This window comes from Ambystoma mexicanum, chromosome 9, assembly GCF_040938575.1.
Source record: "Ambystoma mexicanum isolate Mex_15411 chromosome 9, UKY_AmexF1_1, whole genome shotgun sequence".
In the NCBI taxonomy this organism is placed as follows: domain Eukaryota; kingdom Metazoa; phylum Chordata; class Amphibia; order Caudata; family Ambystomatidae; genus Ambystoma; species Ambystoma mexicanum.
The window spans coordinates 1,482,328,390-1,482,351,333 of NC_090931.1; the positions used below are offsets into that span (position 1 = coordinate 1,482,328,390).

Below are 22,944 nucleotides of genomic sequence, written 5' to 3' on the forward strand. Positions count from 1 at the left end.
GCATCAGGAGATGCTTTGGTGCTGTACCAGTCTTCTCTCAACTGAGCAACGTCTACAAAATCTAACCCTTAAGAGGGTGCTCGGTTATATTACCTTTGCTTCTCAATGCAGCTCCTGGTTTCCTATGGCTGTAGAGACCAGATAGCAGGTTGTGCTGCTACCTCCTGATGTATGCACTACCATCCATTGAGTGTGATAACCTGCTAATGGTTGGGCCTACCTTGCACTGAGTGAGACTACCTTCTAATTGGCGGATCTACTTCCCATTCAGTGAGGATACCTTTGCATGAGTGAAATGAGATAGCACAATCCCAAAATGCATGCCATTCCCCATTCCCCTCACAATAACATTTAATGTCACTAACCTGTTACTTTCACGTCATAATACACAGAGTCATCTCCAGCATCGCACATAAATTCACCAGAATCCTGAGGACAGCTGGAGGCTATTACCAGCCTGCGATGGACCCCATCCACTTCCAGCAGCATGTCCCCGCACTCCTGTATCTCCAAACCATCTTTATACCAGTGCACAGAAGCGCTCTCGCGGGACAGCTGGCAGCTTAGCACTACTCTTTCTGTGGTCAGGTACATGTGCTTGGTGCTGTCGTTAGTCTTCACAATTTTCACTGGTGGTTCTGAAAACGTACAGACACAAGAATGAAGATACAGAAGCACTGAAGCACTTCCATGTACTATCCTTGCAATCACAGTGTATAAACACATGTATCACAGTGAACTTAGAGGGTGTTGTGTTTGAAAATTACAGGGACTTGACTGATGGAAACAGATTTCCATTCTTGGACTGTGGGCAGATGCACAAACAGTTAAATAAATAGTTTTTTTTATATAGTTGCCTTTGGGAAGAAATGCAATAACTCTCACATTCCCTCTTCTTCAATCACATGGAATCCGTCATACAAACCAGAAGCTAGAACGGGAAGGCAGTCAGCAAAAGATTGATCCAGCAGACAGAGAGATACAAAAAGATGCAGAGCGATACAAGGAGAGAGAGAGAGAGAGAAAGAGAGAGAGAGAGAGAGAGAGAGAGAGAGAGAGAGAGAGAGAGAGAGAGAGAGAGAGAGAGAGAGAGAGAGAGAGAGAGAGAGAGAGAGAGAGAGAGAGAAGAGAGAGAAAAGCTTAACACATATAAGACCCCGGGAGCATAGCTCAGGAGCAACGTGCTCGACTTGAAAGCAAGACGACGCTGAGCAACGCGTGTTCGATCCCCAAGTCTGTGCTAAGAAACGTCTGGGTATTAAGTAACCAATTACAATTACACCATGATGCTTAGCTCCAACTCCTTTGTTTGTAGTGGATTTAAATTATTGAGCAGTCAATTTCAGTTCTGGGATTCTGCAATGAATCCCACTATGGCAAAAAGTAGTGTCTTTTGTGAGTCTGTATTTGATTAAAACCTTCATTTTGTACCTCACAGACAGAATTGCTACCTGGTGGTAAAAAGCGAGACAAGGTGAAATTATAAGTTACTCAACGTAGTGACTAATGTACTTCTAGTCATAGTCCCCTTTCCTCCATACTGTAAGGGTGTCCCTCGCCAGAAAAATTCTTCTTCCCCTTTAAATTTAGAGAGGTGTGGGAGTGCGGCCCTGGGAGCATGCACTCCCTTGACTTCGCCCACCGGTGCCACTCCTCTGTCCTCTTTGATGCGTCGACAATATTACCATTGCCTAATGACACCAGTTTTATTAGGGGGGAGGATGGTGGGACGTATGGAGGAAGGGGGAATATGGACTAGGAGTACGTTACTCACTACGGTGAGTAATTTATAATTACTCCTACTACCCGTCCCCTTTTCTCCATACTGTATGGACGATAACAACTGAATGTAGCCCCAGGGTGGAGTGGTGAAAACAAGCTCCTTAATACTGTCTGCCCAAATGCTGTGTCTGACCTAGAGCTGGCATCAAAGCAGTAGTGCTTGCAAAAGGCCGAAAGGGTGGCCAATGTAGCTGCCTTGCTGATGACCTGGCACAGATCGTGCCTCTTGAACGCGACTACCCTGGCCTTGCCTCTGATAGCGTGGGCATGCATATTTGCTGGGAGTGTTTTGTGCTGCCCTTAATAGGCCACCTCGATGGTCGAAACCATCCATCTTGCTATGGAGGCCTTGGAAGCCTGATAGCCAGGCATGACCCACCGAAGGTGACAAAGAGAGTCTCTGATTTGAGGAAGCTCTGGGTTCTGTCTAGGTAGAATTTTAACATTTTAACGACAGGCGTCATACACAAAGTGAACAAATAAACAAAACAAGTCAGTAGAACATATCTACATGGGAACAGACAATTACCATTGGTAATGTTGTGAGTTAGTGAAAAGTGCTTGTGCTTGTACTACTGACTTGTTTTGTTTATTTGTTCACTTTGTGTATGACGCCTGTCGTCAGCTTTCAGCAGCGATAGTAGTGATTGCATTAATTTTGTTCAACCATACCAGTATGCAAGAACAGTATCTTGCTTCCGCTTTGTTCTGATAATGCAAATTGTGTTTGCTTATGTGTGTGTTCTTTCACATTATGTTCAAAATGTATAATATAGAAACTTAAAACTATATCCAAATATAAAACCTCTTGGAAATTTCCCATGTGATTCTTTACACATGTACGTGCTGTTTGTTTGGGTATGAAACAGAAGGGAGGAGGTTTTTTATTAGTAAGATTGTTTTACCAACCAATTCATCTTTGTTTTAGCAACTGAAGCCCTCCTGGGCAGAATAGGGTTGTATCCACCAGGAGCCCTTTTTTGATATGATGTCTAGGTTAGCCTGGGACAGATGCAAATGCTTTTGTGTGACTTGTTTAGGAACCAGGCTGCGAGGACTAACTTGTGGGGGGCGGGGTGGATGACCATGCCTCCCTGCTGAGATAGTAGGTGAGCTGGGCCCAGTGGAAGGTGCAACGGGGGTTGATCCGAAAGGCTGAGCAGTTCTGAGAACCATGGACTTGCCGGCCACCAAGGAGCTACCAGAATGATGCAGAGGTGCCGGGACTCCATTATCTTGCAGATTACCCTGTGTACCAGGGGGATGGGAGGGAATGCATATATGTGTTCATATCGTTCCACTGTATCTGCATCTTATCGCCTAGAGAGCCCCAGCCCTGTCCCTGCCAGGACGCAAACTGGGGACACCTCTTGTTGGACCAGGCGGCAAAGAGATCAACCTGAGGATGACCCCATCTGTCGAAGATCCCCTGAAGGACCTGATCGTTCAACTGCCACTCATAGTTGTCCGCACCCAGCCTGCTGAGCCTGTCCGCCTCCAGGTTGGACTACCCCCGGGAGTTGGATTGCTGCCAAGTGCATGTTGTTTACCAGAGCCCACTCCCAAATGTTCACTGCTAGAGTGCAGAGGGGATGAGACCTGGTGCCACCCTGCTTGTTGATGTAATACATGCTTGTGGAGCTGTCCGTTTGAATGAGGATCGCATTGCCACTGATCATCGGGAGGAAGGCTTTGAGAGCGAGCCAGATGGCCATCAACTTGAGCCCGTTGATGTGGGCCTCCTGCTCCTGACGGGACCAACCCCCATGGACACTGTGGCTGTCCATGATAGCTCCCCAGCCCTCTAAGCATGAGTCTGTGGTGATGGTAACCTGTGGTGCTGGTTGCCGGAAGGGCCTGCCTATCCGCAAGTTGTAGTCCGTGTTCCACCAGACCAGGTCCTGGTGGAGATGAAGTGGGGTGCTGACCAGCTCTGCCTGCGAACCCTTCGCCTGACTCCAGGAGGCTGTGCAGTGCAGTTGCAAGCGCCTCATTTTGAGCCTCGTGTATGGCACTGCCAGGAGACATGCCACCATGACGCCCAGGAGGTGTTGGTACCACCATGCCGAGGTCGCTGCTCTGCTGAGAAAATGTCCCGTGGCCCTCTTAATGGCTGTGATCTTGTCCTCCGAGGGAAAAACTCTCTCGGAAATCGTATCCCAAATGAGGCCCAGGAATGTTAGATTCTGCATTGGCTCCAGCTGTGAATTCTTGAGATTGATGGAAAATCCCAACTCATGAGGGCAGAAGAGGTGTGATGGACTGCCTCCGGAGACCATGCCCTGACGAGCCAGTCGTCTAAGTATGGATAGACGTGGTGGCCGTGGGCCCTGAGAAGGGCTGCCACAACGTTCATCAGTCTTGTGAAGACCCTGGGGGCTGAACTGAGTACAAAGGGTAGAACCTTGTATTGGAAATGAAAGTCCATGATCCTGAACCTTAGAAAGGACCAATGGGGCTGCCAGATAGGGACGTGTAAGTATGCCTCCTTCAGATCCAGGGAGCACATCCAGTCTCCCATGTACAGTGTCTCTGCTATAAGCGCTGGGGTAACCATCTTGAACTTTTGAAGAGGAAGGGAAAGGTTCAAGGTGGAAAGGTCCAACACAACTCTCAAGCCAGTCTGGTTCTTCTTGTGTATTGGGAAAAATCTGTGAATAGAAGCTGGGAGGCTGGGACCTCCTCCATTGCCTGACTCTCTACAAGGAAGCGAATTTCCGCCAGCAGAGTTTCTGTCCCAATCTGTTGGAGCGGAGGGAGAAGAGAGGAGAAGGATGGATAGGCAGGCGGTAGCCTGTGGACACTACTGAGAGGATCCAGGGGCCTGCGAACCTTGTGCGCCAGCATTGTCAGTGAAGGGCAAGCCTGACCCCCACCGAAGACATGAGGACCCGGATGGGCGTGTGACGCCTTTTTTCCTTCTGAGGCTGAGGAGGGGCACTGAAAAAAGCCCTTGTATGCAGCCTTGTATTGTTCGTGCCGGTGTTGGCTCAAAGACCTGTCCGGTTGCCTGGACCATCATTCCTGGAAGCCCCAAAAAGCAAGGACCGACCCTTGTCTGACCGCTGGTGCGTCTGGCTGTTTGCTTTAGGAGTGGCCTTAGTGAGGATGGATAAGGATTTGGCAGTCTGTGAACTGTTCTTCTTCTTATCCAGTTCCTCGTCCGTAGTGGAATGGAACAGGTGGCCACCCTCAAAGGGAAGGTCCAGTATGTGTTCCTGGAAGTCTGGGTTGAACTTGGTCACCCGTAATCAGGCCGTCCTTCTCATGTCCGTAGCGATGCAAATAGCACTGCCAGAGGTATCATTGTGCACCACAGTGGATTCCATAATGTCTTGCGCTACGATTCTGGCCTCCGCCAGCCTCGCCTTGAAGCGTGTCTGGCTCTGTACCAGAAGTTCCGGAAGGATGTCAGCGATTTCCCGCCAAAGCCTCTGGTTGACAGAGGCAAGCATAGCATCCGCATTAGACTGACGAAGATGCAGGGAAGCGCTGGAATACATTTTCTTCCAATATGCTTCCAGCATCTTCTCCTCCTTACCCAGGAGCGCAGAGGCTGATGAAGACGAAGATGATTGTGGCTTGGAGTACAGCAAAGTTGCAGTGATAACTGAGGAGTGTGGCTGAGGGTGTGCCGACGACAAGAGGGGGTCCCTTCATCTGCCTAAACCTGCCGTTGAGGTGCCTGTTGGTAGGCTGCGCCAAATGGCTTTTAAGCCATCCCTTTTTGGCAAGTGCCACCACGTCCTTTTGCATTGGAATCCCCGTTCTAGCCGAGGGGCATAGAGTGAGGATCTATGCTAGGACCCGCGCCTCCGGTTGTTCCACCCCAGGCTGAGGAAGGCCCAAGTATTCAGCTAATCCTGCGAGCCGCTCATGGAAGGCCTTGGCCGACGATGGTGTGTCGGGGGGAACTGGCAAGAGGAGCAGGTGCTGCACCATTGGCAGAGTCGCTGGAACCACAGGTGGCGTGGCCGTGGGTGCCGGCGGCAGAACTGGAGGAAGCATGTCCCTGATCACATCGTTGAGGTTGACGCTCATCCGTGGAAACCACATTAGAGTCAGAAACCTTTCAAAAAACCTGTCTTCATAGGCCGGTGGAGCGCTTGGAGGCGCGGACATGTTCTGACACCTGGCACAGTCTGCCTTACTGTCTGCGGGGTGTACCTGCCCTGCGAAGATGAAGGATATGCCTTAGGCCACAACTCGTTCCCCTACCTGTTCCCCAAAGGGGGATGGTGTCCGGCGATCCGCCATTTTATCTGGGTCTGCGGCCATCTTGTCGGGCTGCATGCCACGTGCCTCTGTCATGGTGCTTGCTACGCTGGGCCCGGCCTCTTCCAAGACTCTTGGCGGTGGAGGTTGAGGCCTACCCTGCACTTCTGGACAAGGCCTGGTACGCTGATTGCCCTTGGCTGTGTCGCCGGTAGTGCTGCATACAGGCACCCCCTCAGACATTTGTCCGGTACAAGGGCATAGCCCCTCAGGTGTAGACCTGGTAATAGAACCTTGCGGTCCCTCAGTAATGTCACCGATAGGATGTAGTGACCCCTTGTCCTGGTGGCCGGTAGCTGTGGCAGCCTTGGTACCCACCCTGGTATAAGTACCTGAAAGGTCCCTCCTGCTTGTGCGCTTCCTGGGAAAGGAGTCACCTTTGTAGGGTGCGGATGAGAAAAGTGCCTCTACCTTGGGCCTGGACTTGAGCTTGACAAATTCCTTTAAGTCCTCTGGAGGCGACCTTCCAAAGAGCTCCCTCCACAGAGCTAGCCTGTTCATTAGAGCGCGCTGTGGCAGCATGTTGCACGCAGAGCAACCTTCCCAGCCGTGGTAAGGGCCAAAGCAGCGGAGGCAGAGAGCGTGGGGTTTGGACGTAGGGAAGAGCCCCTCGCAGGCTGGACACCTGCTGAAGACCGCTGACGTCAACATGCGCCGGTGAGGAGCGTGGCGCCAGAGGACAGAGGTATCTGATTAAAGACAAGAAAGAAGAAGAACAAAAAAAACACTTCTTTGGGGAAGAGCGTGAGGAATCACTAGGCCGGAGGCTGCTCCCAGGAGCGCTGGTGAAAGCAGTCCTTTCCCATCGAATCGGAAAAAAGAGAACTGAGGAGTGGCGCTGGTTAGCGGAGTCAGGGGAGCGCATGGCCGCGCCCTCATGCGCTTCTAAATTTAAAGGGGAAGACGATTTTATCTGGCGAAAAAAAATTCTGTCTCCCGTTCCTAGCGATGGAAGCCCTTACAGTATGGAGGAAAGGGCACGGGACGTAGGTGCATGTGTATCTATGTGTTCATAAGGACTTTATAAGCAACTCATAGTCAATAGCATCCTGCCTGTCTTCCTTCAACTGCATATGGTCACAAAGTCTGCCTTACATCACATGTGGCTGTTGTGGGATCTCAAACCTTTTCACCAAAGATCTGCTACTTTCATCTACCATCCACCCTTTATCCCCTAAACTTCCTTCCCGCCTCACCAATGGTGGAAGCATTGAGGCCTTAACAGAAAGTCCAAAGAAATTAAAACAATATATGTTATGGCATTCTATCTGCTATAGGTGTCTATATTGGTTTACAGCACTAACATGTACAGGCTTCAGCTAAGATTGCCTGGCTTTAGGCTTTGCCTATATATTGCCTTCTATTAAACATATATCTCTATTGGTATGATGTACTGTTGGCTTCAAGCCTCTGCTATGAATCTCTTGGCTCTGGTTATACACCTTCACCTATACGTGTATCTATATTGCAGGAGGCACTGTTGGCTATGGGCTACTGCTTTGGATCTCCTACTATACGGTTACCTAGAGTAGTTTAATGCACCATTGTTGGCACTATAGTTCTGCTATACCTATGTCTAAATTAGTTTATGATACTGTTCATTTTAGGCTTTGGCTGCAGATTTCTTGCTATATGCTGCCACAAAATGTGAACTCACCACTAGACAATAGATAGTGAAAATGCACTGTTGGCGAGTGAGAAATGGTGTGCTGTGTGCAATTGTGTCAGGCAGTTGTTACGTGTATTCCTTGCTACTAGCTTCTAACTTGATATTTGTCATGCAGAACTAGTTTAAATTAGTATGAAGCAGCATTGGATGTAGGCTGCTGCCATTGAGCTCTTTCTGCTACATATGTATCTACTTTGGTATGGGTCACTGTTGGCTGTAGGATTTTGATATGTCTCTATGTTTATCTTTAGTGGTAAAAGGCACCATAAACTCGCAACTTCATCTCTGGCTCTCCCCATGCAATATTTTCATTTATATTGGTATAAGGCACAATTGGCCATCCTCTTTGGCTACAGATCGCCTTTGCTATAATTTATTTTATATTAATATAAGGCACTGATGGATATATGATTGTGCTTCAGAACGCCTGGGTTTCGACAGGTCTCCTTCTACTGTAAATATATCTATGCCCAGGAGTCATGCAGGCAGCCACAGGTGTAAGAATGGAAGATCAAAGTCAAAAGGTTTGAGATTTTCAGATAGTCAATTTGAAGCACCTGCAGCTTTTGTTTATAACCTGAGTGTCTTTGAACTCAATTAATACATAAAATGTCAATACTTCAATACTTTCAGAGATAGTCGTCAGTTAAGTAGAATCTTTTCTCTATTTGGGGGGTATTCCTTCCAGCCCTTGGCTACATGGCAAACATGTGTTCTGCTTGCAGTAGTAGTGTGTTGGGGAACACTTATAATCTCGAGGTGCTTTGTTGCCATCTACTCTTCCTGACATGTGCCAGCATCAGGCTGGGTAGAGTCCATGTATGGTGTGAAAAACAGCGCCATGAAGACAAGAGTAAGACAGTGCAAAAAGAAAAGCTGAATGCCATGAGTAGAGGAAAGATGTCACTGACCAGCCACTTTCACCTCGAAGAATACAGAGTCATCTTCAGCGTCGCACACAAACTCGCCGGAGTCCTGCGGCCGTGCGGATGCAATAACGAGTCTGCGATGGACCCCATCAACCTCCAATTGTACACCTTCGCTCTCCTCTAGCTCCACACCATCCTTGTACCAGCGCACTTGGGCATTTTCCCGGGACAGCTGACAGCTCAGCACCACCCGCTCTGATGCCAAATATTCGTGGGAGACATTGTCACTGGTGTTCACAATTTTCACAGGAGGCTCTGAAAACACATAGGTGGAATGGTGGTGAGCAGATAATCTACTCCCTGAGATTTAGCAGGTACACGATCATCGCCCTCATTTCCATCAACCTCTTCCCTTCCCATACCCTTTCTCTTCCAGAGTCCTTACTCTGTCACTAATGTCCACCAATCACAGTACTCCTTGAGGCCAGTACAAAGTGAGACAAAGAACATGAAACGATGACAGGATAAATTGACACAAAAGGAGGCTTGACATTGCACTTTGATCAAACATCTCAAAATGTTTTATGAAAGGATTGTTTTGCCTCCATATACAACAAAAAATTGCAAATAAAAATGTCACCATTTTCAGAAAGCAATATCAATTATTTCCATTATGTCGCATAAACCATTCATGTTCACCAAGTCCAACATTTCCAGTTCTGTCGATCCAGCCCGCTTATAAGAAATTCGTCATTGAAACAGGGATTTTTTTGTTTGTTTCCTGACCTTTACTCAATCTCACAAGTCTTATGGGTCCAGTTACCCAATCATATGAACACATCCTGACAATTCCTGACATTTCCAGTTCTGTCAATCCATTCAGCTTAAAAGAAATTCATCACCATCATTCAAACTGGGATTTACTTTCTTTGTTGGCTGAACCTTACTGAGTCTCATGGGTTTTATGAACGAAGATACTTAATAGTAGGGCCACTCTCATAATGTTTAGATAGATTTTCGGGTAAGACCCATCCAGCTATCTCAGTTAAGCCAGTGTTGGAATGGCAGCAGCTTACCACTAAGACTTTCATTCTACAAGGTTTTCCAAAGAACTGCTGCTGCTTCACATGCTTCCACTAGTTCCTTACATGGGGTTAAAAGTGCCTGATCTGCAGATGCTACTCTTGGTTTTTGTATCTGGGTGTGTGTTATTACTTCCAAGGCATCTCAGATTCATGTGAGCATCTGGAGACGTGTTGGAATTCATGTTGGTTAGAAGTGTGAGAAATCCAACGGACCTTCTGTGCATACAGTACGTAGGTCGTAGCTGCCTAAACTCCCATTCTCCTTGCTAATGTCAGGGAACTTTCAGTGGCTGGCCGACTTTGAGGGATTTTGGTCTTAATTCACGGTTTCAGCATTAGGGGCAACTGCCTCACGGCAACCGACTTTTCTTCGTAGCACATTTAAATAGCATTGTATTTATGAGATAAAGAAAATCTGTGTTGGTGCTTAGTTTGTATGCTAGTTAGAATGGCGGTCTCCTCCTAGGAATTGTGAACACTATACACGTCGACCGTGTTAGAGGAGAGTTAATCATTTTACCAAAAAATTGTTAACTTAAAACGATTCAATGTAAAACAAATAGACTAGCAAACAATTTTTCAAAATATATATTTTTTAATAATCTAATTCACTTCTTGTCCGCCGACATGTGTTTCACACCCTGTCAGTGTTTTTTCAAGATAAAAAGCAATTAAAGGAAACTTAAGTGACTAACATTTTTGCAGCAACTCAAAATGTTTGTAAGTCAATGGATGCCTATTTTATGAAAAAATTGCACTCCAGACCTTAAACAAACCAAATGAATATTTTCAAGCCTCTGGTCTCAGTGGCTGAGTCCTTTATAAACATACAACTTAGTCTGGTGGTGCTTATTACTACATCACATCATAAGGCTGTTGTAAACATCTTATTATCCAAGTTCAGTATTCTAGAATCATTCTGTGTCTTTACACACATTTTATAACTTAATCATTTTTTTAAACTGTGTCCTAAGAAACTGGTACTAAATTTACCAGGTTACTCACCGTAGTGACCACCTTACTCCTAGTCCATAGTCCCCTTTCCTCCATACTTGTGGACATCTCTCCGTCCTGTGGGACGGGACCGGAGCACTTTGTAAAAAGCATCCACATTTTTTTTCAAAAATGTGTCCCTCCTCTCTTCCCTGCGCGGGGCCCGGCACGCGACCGTAAACCCGCCCACCTTGGCTTCGCCCCGCGCATCGCCCATCAGTCCTTTTCTATCGCCGGGTCAAAGACCCATTAGCAATAACAGAGGAACTTTATTAGAGGGGACGGCGGGCGGGCGGGCGTATGGAGGAAAGGGGACTATGGACTAGGAGTAAGGTGGTCACTACGGTGAGTAACCTGGTAATACTCCTACGTCCCGTCCCCTTTCCTCCATACTTGTGGGAGATTCCCAAGCACTCCTTACAGGAACTATGGGAGGATGGAAATATCCTTTACTGAAACAGGTTTTCCAGCACAGCCTGACCAAACTGAGCGTCAGCTCTAGAGCTCATGTCGAGACAGTAATGTTTACAGGAAGCAGATGGGGAGGCCCAAGTAGCTGCGCTAGCGATGGACTCCCAGGGAACATATTTCGGAAAAGCAACTGCGGCTGCCTTGCCCCGCACCAGGTGTGCATGGATACCTTTAGGAGGTTTCAGCCCTTGGACGGTGAAAGACTCCGTGATGCAGGCAGAAATCCACCTGGAAATAGTTGCCTTAGACGCCGGCTTGCCCTGAGGGTTACCGAAGGTCACAAAAAGTTGAGAAGAACTCCTAAGCTCGGAAGTCCTGTCCAGGTAGAATTTAAGAGCTCTTTGGACATCATAGAACTCTTTCAGCCTCTGAGGCCGGGTTCGGAAAAAAGACCGGAAGGGAGATCGACTGATTCAGATGGAATTCGGTCACTACCTTTGGTAGGAAAGCCGGGTTTGTCCGAAGGACTACCTTGTCCTTGTGGAAGACCAAGAAAGGATGCTCCACCGACAATGCCTGGAGCTCACTCACTCTCCTTGCTGACGTAACGGCGACCAGAAAGGACACTTTCCAAGACAAGTACTTGAGGTCTACCGTAGCCATTGGTTCAAAGGGTTTATGGCACAGCGCCGTCAGGACTACATTTAGGTCCCATGGTGGGTGCGGATTACGAACCAGAGGGTAGAGGCGTGTCAAGCCAGAAAAATGCCTCTTCACCACTGGGTTAGTTAGTGAATAAGAACAAAGGTCTGTAGAAAGGTAAGCAGAAACCACTGAGGGATAAGTCCTGCATGACAGAACATGAACCCCTGACTCTGCTTGGGAGGACACGAAGGACAGCACCGTGTCAATCGTGGCCACCCTCGGATCCAACTTCTTTTCCAAACACCAATGACAGAACCTGAGCCATTTACTCCTGTATTGAGATCTGGTCGAGGGTTTCCTGGCTGCCTGGATAATGCGCATGTTATCCGCAGACAAACTCAGATGCTCTAAAGACTTGAACTCAGGCACCATGCCGCCAAGCTGAGCGATTGTGGGGAGGGGTGCCACATCTGTTGTTCCCCCTGGTGAAGAAAATCGGGAGTTACTGGTAACCTGATAGGCGGAGACACCGACAGGTGTTGAGGTTCTGAAACCAAAAACCTGGCCGGCCACCACAGGGTTATCAGTAGAAGGGAACAGTTCACAGAGTTCTTCAACTTCCAATAGCACGGTGAACTAGAGGCAGAGGTGGGAAGGCGTAAGCTCTCATGTTGTGCCATGGAATCTCGAGAGCATCCCCCCTCTGGAGACATACTGAGGAAGTTTCTTGTTCACCGCCGTGGTGAAGAGATCCACCTCCGGTGTGCCCCAACGCGAGAAAATCCATGATAGGACCTCCGCCTTCAACTCGTAGCTGACCACTGTCCGCCGGCTGAGGGCATCCGCTGTGACATTCAGCTGGCCCGGGATGTGCACTGCAAGCAGCCAGACACCATGAAGCACAGCCCACTCCCAAATCTGGATGGACAGGTCCACAAGGGTGGGAGACTTCGTTCCCCCTTGCTTGTTTATGTAATACATTGATACCAAATTGTCTGTTCTTATGCGGACCACCTGGTTGACAATGAGCGGTCTGAACGCCCTGAGCGCTAGAAAGATCGCCATAAGCTCCAAATGATTTATGTGCAGGAGCTTGTCCTGAGGCGACCAGAGGTAAGAGACCTGAAGAAGATCTAACGTCGCACCCCACCCGAGGAGGCAGGAGTCCGTTGTGATCGTCACCGCGGGGACCGGGTCCTGAAACCCCGTGCCCCCAGACAGAGTGCTGAGAGATGACCACCAAACCAGGTCCACTCTCATGGAATCCGGAATCATTATCCGCATGGAATCCGAATCCACTGCCTGACGCCATGAATTCCGAAGAGCCATCTGGGTCTGTCTCATTTTGAGACGAGCAAGAGGAAGAGCCAGTACACACGAGGCCATGAGGTCCAGAAGCCTCTGGAACCACCAGGCCGACATGCTCTCCGACTGCGCAAACATCTGACACATGGCCAACAGATCCGCCATTCTGTCCCCGGTCAGATACACTCTGCAGTCGATCGTGTTCCAACGAAAACCCAGGAAGATCAGGTCCTGTGAGACCGTCATAGAGGATTTCCGCCAGTTCACCGACAGCCCAAGATGGAACAGGAGCTGAAGGAGAGACTGGAGGTTGCCCGCTGCTGCCAACGGACAAGGGCTGCGTAAGAGCCAGTCGTCCAAATAAGGATACACATGGATACCCTGGAGACGAAGTTAGGCTGCAATCACCGACATCATCTTCATGAAGACACACAGCGCCGAGCTGAGGCCAAAAGCAAGCACCCGAAACTGGAAGTGCTCCTCTCCCAAAGAGAAGCAGAGGTATCTCCTGTGTGGATTCCAAATCAGGATATGCATGTACGCATCCTGAAGATCCACCACGCTGAGCCAATCGTCCATCTGCAAAGAGGAGCGAATCTGGCCGGGCGTGATCATCTTGAATTTCTTTTGGGGTAGGAAAAGATTGAACTAGGAAAGGTCTAGGGTGGTGCGCAGGCCAGCCTGGTTGGGTTTGGGCACTGTAAACAGCCGAGAGTAGAAGCCCTCCCCTCGCTCCCCAAGGGGAACGGGTTCCACGGCTCTGAGGTCCAGAAGTTTCTGAACCTCGGCCTTGAGGGAGGGTGAGCCCGACAGCTAAAAAGGAGGGTTGAGGGGTGGGGTAGAGGGTAAAGGTAAGCGGAAGGTCCGCTCCAGCGACTGACAAGACCCATCTGTCTTCTGTGATGGTCTGCCACACCTCCCAATGAGACGCAATGCGTTCTCCCACCGGGGTCTCGTGCGAGCGCGGAAAACCCTCATTTGGCAGGCATATCGGTGGCGGAGCCACCTGAACCTGATGAGGAGGCCGAGGAGCGGGAGAAAAACCACGTACGCTGTTGTCTACGGCGGTTATTCCCCGCAAGAATATCCACTCTGCGAGATTTGCGGTCGAGGAAGCCCCTAAAACCAGAAGAAGGTCGACTTTGCGACAACGGTCTCTGGGATTTGAAAGGAGCTTTAGCCAGAACAGACAATGATTTAGCCGTCTGAGTGCTATCCTTGGTTTTGGTGAGCTCTACATCAGTAGAAGAACGAAAAAGCTCCTTACCATCGAATGGAAGGTCCAACACCTTGTCTTGCACTTCCTTAGAAAAGTTAGTGGCATGCAGCCACGTCTGCCGTGAGGTATCAACCCTAAGCATCAGGCCCCGAGCCGAGGTGTCTACGTGATGAGCCGCAGCCTTCAGGAGATCCTGGGCCAAGACCCTGGCATCGGAAAGGCCTCCTTTGAAATCCTCCAGCTTCTCGACCGGGATGTGCTCCTCAAAGTCCGACAGACCTTTCCAAATCCGCATGTTAGCTCCCACCAATATCAATTCGGCGTTGGCCTGCCTGAGCTGCAAGGCCGAGTTGGCGAAGATTTTCCTCCCAAGGGAGTCGAGGAGCTTGTCCTCCTTTCCCAGAACCTGAGTAGCTGTCGTGGAAGAGGATGCTGCAGGCTTGGACTGCAAAGTGGCCGCAGCCACCACTGTGGAGGAGGGAGGCGAACAAGACGACAGGGCCACCTCTTCCGACGAATGCAGCCTGTACCTCGCGTCAGTCTTTTTATTGACAAAAAGTCCAGAGTGTGGCTTTTCCCAGACTCTTCGGAACTCAGCCAGAACGTCCTTCTGCAGGAACAGGCCGGTAAGCTCCAAAGGAGACAGGGTGAACGCCCCAGAAAGCACACCCTCCTGCGGAGCAGGTGCCTCAGGCACCGGATCATCTAAGAAACTCATCATGTCCAGTACCCGGTCATGAAAGGCTCTGATAGAGGGGGGAAGGTCCTCGTTGTCCTGATCGCCTTGAGGGTCATCTGACAGGTCAGGATCCTGCTGAGCCGTGTCAGGCACTGCCTTGTCCAGGTGGGAGAGCAGGGGAAGGCACCGCTGGCAAGGGAGGCGCCGGCGGAACCACCGGAACAGGTGGAGCCGGAGGCGCCGGTGGACATACCTCCTTGAAAAGCCCTTTGAAATATTCCTTCATGGAGTCGGTGCGCATAAGCGCTTGAAATTTACCGAAAAAGGCCTCCTCGGGACCTGAGGAGGCCTCTCATGAGGTGGACAAATCCAGGGACGTAACGGGGAAGAGTGCCACACCGGCCCCTCCACCGACGTATCCACATAAATCAAAGGAGCCGCTCCCCGCGGGCAACGAAACATTGTGCGGAAGAGGCATCCGGGCGTTCCAATCATAAACCGGCCAGTAAGGATGCACACAAGGGACCTTAGGTTCACCCAAGAGACCGAGCCCTACACCAGAAGCCGATTGGCGTAGTTGTAGGGGTAGCACCTAAAATGGCCGCTGTGGTCATGGCGGGAACGGGCGCCATTTTGTCCTCATCTGAGGGGAACTGCGGCACGTGAGGAAGTGAGGCAGGGGTCCCCGTCGATGGATCAGGGGTCTTAATCTTAGCCTTAACATAAGGAACCTCGGCCGAGCCGGTACTATGAGGCCTGGAATGTTTTTGTGACATACCAACCGCCAACTGAGCCTTCGAAGGAAGGACCTCGGCACTGCCGGTAAAAGAAGAACTTTCCTTCTTTGCCCCCTCAACAGATCTGGTGTCACCACAAGATCGGGAACGGTGTGCTTTCACTGACAAAGCCTTGACCGGCCTCTCAGAACTGTTGGTAGCTTTAGCCCCTGTACGAGGGACCTCAGACCCAGGCCCGGTAACAGCCTTTTCTGCGCGGGCCTCGAACATCCGTTCGGTAACTACAAGCCCAGCCAAGGCTTCGGGGCGCACCCCGGTTTTGTTTTTGAGGGAAGCCGACAGAGAAGCCTCAGAGCCAACTTTGGTACCCCACGACTCAGTAGAACTGGGTCTACAAACAGCCCCCACAGGAGTGGCTTCGGAGCATACTCCGGTGTTCACAGGCCCCTTAAGGAGTCCCTCGGAGAAAACTACGGTAGAATTATTAGGCCCAACGGGCACCTCAGGGCGAACCCCGGTAACAGAGCGATCAACGCCCCTCCCAGACCGAGAGGAACCCGGGAAGATATCCCCCGGTCGGGGTGCTCTGAAAAGTAAAGAACTTACCAGGCGTTTTTTCTTGTCGTCGATGAACGCCTGAAAATGCAAAGGAAGAGTTTTTCGGAACACTTCCTGCCACCGCTCCGACCGACGTTGAAGTGCCCGGACCGAAAGGGAGTCACAGTAAAAACAGGAGTCCCAACGGTGTTCCGGACCCAAACACTCTAAACAAAGTGGATCGGGATCCGCCCACGCGAAGCGACGGTGACACGATGAACAATCTGGAAAGTCTAATTTGAAAGACATAGACAGACTAGTAAACGAGCGCTAGCGAGAGCCAGAGAGGAAAAAAGGGAAGAAATCTTCCGAGGATGCAAGTGCGTCTGGCCCCGATCGAGCAGAGAAAAGGACTGATGGGCGATGCGCGGGGCAGAGCCAAGGTGGGCGGGGTTACGGCCGCGTGCCGGGCTCCACACAGGAAAGAGAGGAGGAACACATTTTTGAAAAAAATGTTTGATGCTTTTTACAAAGTGCTCCGATCCCGTCCCACAGGATGGAGAGATGTCCACAAGTATGGAGGAAAGGGGACGGGACGTAGGAGTATGACTTTTTAGAGTTTATTTTGGGATTATTCTAATTCATAAACATCCTTGATGACATGCAATGTTTCTATGGTTTACTGCATATCTTCTGATGATGGCATCCATCAGATGAAAACATGAGGCTGGAGCAATTACTTCATATTTCTCTACTAGAGCTAATACCGCTGGCGATAATGCAGCGAAAATGCAGTGGTAACTTATTTAGCACTGCATTACCACCGTTTTTTCCCACACCGCCGTACATGTAAGGAGGCCCAAAGTGCCTTAAATAATCCAGTTGGAATATTAAGTTTCCTTAGGGTTTCCCATAACTTCAGTTGGGGGACTCTGCCAAAAGCAGCATTTAAATAAATTACAAAATATATAGGGGGTCATTACGACCCAGGCGGTAAGTACGCCAACTTTACCACCATGGTGTAAACTATGTTTACACCATGGTGGATGGCGGATTTACCGCCCCATTCCAAGGTGAGTGGGGCGGTAAATCCCCATTTCCCATTTTACCCTTCCCCATTCCCATTTTTGCCCCATAGGGCATAATGGGAGTGGGGAAGGCGCTAATTACGCCACCGTAAATTACGGTGGCGTAATTAGCACCAAGGCGGTTTAGCGCCAAAGATTTTAACGGCTGCTAAAAGCAGCAGTTAAAATCGGAATCAGGCGTTAAGGGTTAACGACGGCGTTAACCCTTAACGCCTGAGTTGTAATGAGGCCCATAGTAATTTCAGATTACATACTTCTGCAAGACCAAACAAATTAAATAATCCCTTGACCAATTGTGCTTAAACCTGGCTGGAATCCTGCCTGCAAATAATTTAGGATATTTTTTATATATAGGCACTAGTACCTCCCGGTTCGATGACTTTGGAAGCAATGAGGAGGGTGCAATTACTTTAAATAGGCATAAAAAGAATGGTGCACGGACTGCAGGTTCAGTTTTGAATATGTGCTTCAAAAGTGTTATTGGTATACTGGTATCCGACAAACATTGCATGCATAAATAAAGCGGGTTGTGGCTGAGGGCTGTAACTTCCTGGTGAGCCCTTGCACAGGGTGACCAGAGGAAGTTAGTTTGCTTTTCCCGCTGAAGTGCCAGCCACAGCTGCTCCTCTCTATCTTCATTATGGCGAGGTTGCTGTCATGACCCTTGCCCCTGGCCCTCACTGGCAAGTCAGCCTTCCAGTTAGGGCCAGGTCAAAGGCCTTAAAACCTCATCCAAGACTCTCTTGGAGTCAGTCCTGGCGCCTTTGGCCTTTGGTTGGTTGAAGACCAACATTAGAATGCGACTATTTACTTGGGACTATTTAACTTGGTGGGGGGGTTCAGCCAACATGGAGGCACACACATAGCTCAGTTTCAAGGAACTGAGCTATGCGGTCTAGTCTTTTGGGTGTGGCAGGCCTGGGACTACTTTACCTGGACTACTTTGGGTGTGGCAGGCCTGGGACTATTTTACCTGGACTACTTTACCTGGTACTATTTAAACCGCCCCAAACAGCAGAACATGCTTTGCGTTATTCTGCTGTGGGCAGCGTAACGCTCACCGTGTCCAGTTCTTTGATGCCAGCTTACCTGAAACCAAGGATCTGCAGAGAGAGAAAGACACTACGAAACTTACCTGGAACAGTATCCTGTCCTCAACCCGTCGCCGACTTCATTTCCGCTCACCTGAAGGTGCGAACTCCATCATCTGGCACCGCATGCATCCTGGAATACCATAACCTGGAAAGAGGAGAAAGAAAGACAGCATTAGTAAGCATTTACTCACGTTTCCTCCCAAATTAAGAAAGCCACACAATTCTTACCTGGGTAGTCATCCCCTGGTCAGTATCATTGCTGGAACATTACGGCGCTCGACGAGGAACATCGCAACCTGCAAGGAGAGAAAAGACACAGGTTAGCAATATAAAAGGTGAAACAGCGCCACGCATCGCGCATTACTCACTGGACAGCATCGCGCCCACCGCGCTTTCACCTACCGGCCCATTCTCATCTTCAAACTGCATGACAACACCAAAATACCTTTCCATACCTAAAAGGAAAGAAGCAAGACATTATTATTCGAACTAAGAGGAACATAAGAACTGCATATAATGACTGTAAAGCAGCAAACCTACAGAGTTGCAGCAGGCCTGGATTCCCACAGGGGGGATTGCAGTGAAGTAACTTGGTCGCTGCTCGCCCCCCACATCTACGCGCCCCTGCCACGAGGATCAGGACGGAGAATCCTCCTTTTACAATATTAAGGTGAGGAGAGGGCCCAAGGCGGAGGAAGGAGTTGAGGCCAAGGGAGGTGGGAAGACATAAAGACAATCTGGTATTGAATCCAGCTCTCCTATATTGCAGAGACATCTTTAACCAGAGGCCTTACCAAGTGACCGGGAGAGGGTTCGAGAGTGCAAATCATCCAACCAGGGCTGGGTGGAGTCCCCGTGGATACCAGGTGAGCATAATAGTAGCGGCCGTGGTCGTGGCAGGGGCCCCGGCTAAGTTCCACTTTTGGAGACAGGCCCACTTAAAGCACTGCCCCCAACTATGACACTGCTGTTGCCATGCACAAAGACCCATCTCTTGGCATTCCCCAGGACCCTTCTGTTATCCCTCCAATCCTTGGACACACACACACACCTACAGAGAGGCAAAGCTGCCCACAATGCACGCCCACTACAGACACACGACTGCTCCTCCACTCCCATCAGAATGCAGGCACAAAACCATTCAGTGACTAATGGCTCACCTTAGCAGTTTTCTGTGCTTCATTCTGATGGAAGGGGCTGCTTTTAGCTGCATGGGCAACTGAACTGTTCTTATTGCTGTGCTTATGAAGAAACAACAGCGCAACAACAATAAGCAGCCAATTAACACTATAAGCGGACAAAACCTGCGACAAGCGACTTGAAAAGAAAATAAGCGACTTTGATGAAAAACAAGCTCAAAGTCGCTTTTTAAAGGCAGAAATCACAACACTGGTCTGGTTGTCAACCATCAATCAGGGCCATTACTTAAAAATATAGAAAGAAAAACACTGCTTTAACCCACGGTGGAAACAGATAAGGACATGCCTGTTCTTTCAGCATAAATGAACTTGAGGTCACAATTCCCATGAAATGTCCATTAGAGTTGCAATCAGGGCCATCAGAGGCATTGAAGGGCGAGGCGGACATAAACATGATACAGCCTCTGGTTGGTCACATGCTTAAGTTAACTTAAGAGAACAAAGGAAAAGGCTGGAGTTCACTTAATAGAAAAATACATATTATTGCATAAAAAGGGCAGTGTATATGCCACAACGGTAATTCCAGACTTTTATTAAAGGTGAGAGTAAACCCATTTTAACCATGTCAAAACTATTTTGGTGTGATAAACATAACTAAAGTTATTAATAAACATTTCATGTGGGCCTTCCCTTGATTCTGAGAGATTTGAAAGTTGGTGTGAGGGTGAAGAAAATAATTAACATGTGAACGACAAAGTGGCATATTTTTCACTGATACAGTTCCTGAGAAAATGAAGAAAAAACGTATCCCTGCATAGTAAGGGCGTGCCAACATCAGATTAGCATCATCTGATTTGCCTTAAAATGTAGTTCTTAAAAATATATTCATACATGCAAACATATGAAAAATGAGGGTACTTGCCATGTTGATTGATTTTTAGAGTTTTGAACATGCCGAGCTCACATGTCAGTTTGGGGTGACAAAGCTTTCTCCTTCCACAGCTGTCCTAACTCACACCCCACATCTCCTTGTCCTATTAGCACACAGGTGGGAGGTGGTTAGAAAAAAACAACCAATCCCTTTCGTGGGAATCATGACAAGTTTGTGATGTCATTTGCCCTATAAGTAGAACAGTTTGCATTAGAACTGGCATTTTTCACTTATTCCGGGAGGCAACCTGCTGCTGAACTCTTGCATGAAACATCCAAGCAAAGATCCCCCAAATCTTTCATTGTAGACAGGAACCAGTAGACATATAACTGACTGGGACCCCTTGGAGGATTCAGGTGAGACTATCCTCGACTGATACCGTTGCTGCCCCAGATGTTCCCTGCTGTTCCCTGATGCTCATTACAAGGACTCTCCTGTAAGTAAAACTATCCCAAAGCCATAGATTGTGTAGGCCCTGCATTTTCAAGCACTGTTTTAGTTATTTCCCCATAGCAAAATATCCTTTTTGTCTGTGGAGATCCTTAGCATATTTAATTAAAGCAAATCAATTAATTCCCCTATAGAAATCATGGGATGTGTTTTGTTGGCATTCGAAACCAACAAGCTCTTCCCAGTGTGTTTTGAGCTGGTATAGCCATAAAGATTTGCCAAAAGAATTAATCCCAAAACCCTGTTTCCACGTGAGTGTGCAGGGTGCAAAAAACGAAATTGCCCCTTTGTTCCCATTGTGCTTTGACCAAAACCACAAAGCCCTGCCTGTTCTTTCTAGGTGTGGCAAAACAAATGTTCCCATTGCTTTTCTTTCCCTCATATTGCATCTGTGGTAACAAGTAGAAAGACGATTTCTCCCCTTGAATCCTTTTTTTCCCAAAGAGTGCATTTTATCAGAATCCCAAAACGATGTTACCATTGTGTTCCCGCTCTCTGCCACTGGCCTTCAATTCAGAGGGGCCAAGTCTAATTGATGTTTGGAGGGCGGGGGTTGCTGGGTTAAGAACAAGTTACTTACCAACTGTAACGTTCTTTCGATTGGATGTTCCTCCCACGTATTCCACATCTTAGTTATCTTGTCTCCCAGCTTTGCTGCTTCGGAAAACAAATTTCACCACAGGGCGCTGTGTTCGAGGCCGCAGAGTCATAGTTCCTCATGGGCCGCCATCGAGCGTCAACGCCATCCACTGTATAATGGGCTTAAGCCGCGTCCTTTACCTCAGTTCTGTTTTTACAGTGTTCACGGTCGTATCAGTTGCCCAGGCTTTTAAGTCCTCAGGCCCTTAAGGAAGCTTGAGTGCAACTGGCGTGAACTGTACAGAGGGGTAGGTTGGGAGGGTCGATGAGGAATACGTGGGAGGAACATCCAATCGAAAGAACGTTACAGTTGGTAAGTAACTTGTTCTTCGACTGGATTGTGTCCTTCCACGTATTCCTCATCTTAGATAGGCTCCAAAAGCAGTAAGAATTTGGGGGAGGCAGTACCAGAAAATTCAATCATGGACTGAATGAAGGACAGCTTTTGCAAATAGTCCTCCTTGATATGATGTAGAGTCCAAGCAGTAATGCGTCACAAAAGTGTGCATTGACGACCAGGTGGCTGCAGCACAAATATCCTGCACCGGGACACCCCTCTGAAGAGCCGTAGAAGTTGCCATGCCCCTGGTTGAATGAGCCCTTAACCCATCTGGAGGCTCTTTCCCAGCCAATTTATAGCACTCTGAGATTGCTAGAATTATCCATCTGTATAGAATTTGTTTAAACACTCCAAGGCCCAATTTGTGTCCAGTATACCCAACAAATAGTTGGTCATATTGTCGAAGATTTGCCAGTTTGGAAATGTAGAAACTGAGAGCCCTTTTTGGGTCCAGTCTGTGCAATCTTTCTTCTTCCTTACTAGCATCTGGAGGAGGGTAAAAAGAAGGTAAGGTGATTTTCTGTGACAGATGGAAATCAGAGACTATCTTAGGCAAGAAGGATGGTTTGACTTTTAAAACAACTTTGTCCCTATGGAAAATGGCGTGAGGAGGCTTACAGAGCGCCTGCAACTCACTGCGGGCTGATGTTATAGTCAATAATAAAAGTTTTTTTTTAAAAATTTGGCATTTTTTTTACTTGTGTATTATCATTTTAGATTTTTACAAGGACGTTTTCAGCAGTAGAGAGAAGAAAATCATGAAGTTTAGCAACTTCTACTGTTCAGAACGAAAAAGAAGTAGAGAGGGCGCTAGAAGTAAGTGAAGTGGAAGGATCTTCTATTCGAGTATGTTTTCAGGTGGAGGTTGTGGGGAGGCCAGACGGTTGTTTGATCTCCTCCATAGCGATGTTTAGGAGTTTAGCCGTTTCTATTGACCATCTGGTTTTGGCTCCTGTGATGAGATGGTTCCACCATGTGTCATTGTCGTCAACAAAAGAGTTTAAGAGTAGAACATTGTTTTTAGAGTGAGAAGTCTTAATGGGCAAGAATGTAAGGG

General features: G+C 48.4%; 1 protein-coding gene across 3 annotated transcripts in view; it reads right to left on the reverse strand.

Annotated features, from left to right (window-relative positions):
- OBSL1 (obscurin like cytoskeletal adaptor 1) overlaps positions 1–22,944 on the reverse strand; it is a 1,294,044-nt gene that overhangs the window by 704,868 nt on the left and 566,232 nt on the right. For all 3 annotated transcript variants that reach the window (XM_069616948.1, XM_069616946.1, XM_069616947.1), the window contains exons 11-12: positions 8,638–8,910; positions 366–638 (exon numbers count right to left, since the gene is read on the reverse strand). In XM_069616948.1, coding sequence (XP_069473049.1) covers positions 366–638; positions 8,638–8,910 — 546 coding nt within the window. The remainder of the gene's footprint in view (positions 1–365; positions 639–8,637; positions 8,911–22,944) is intronic.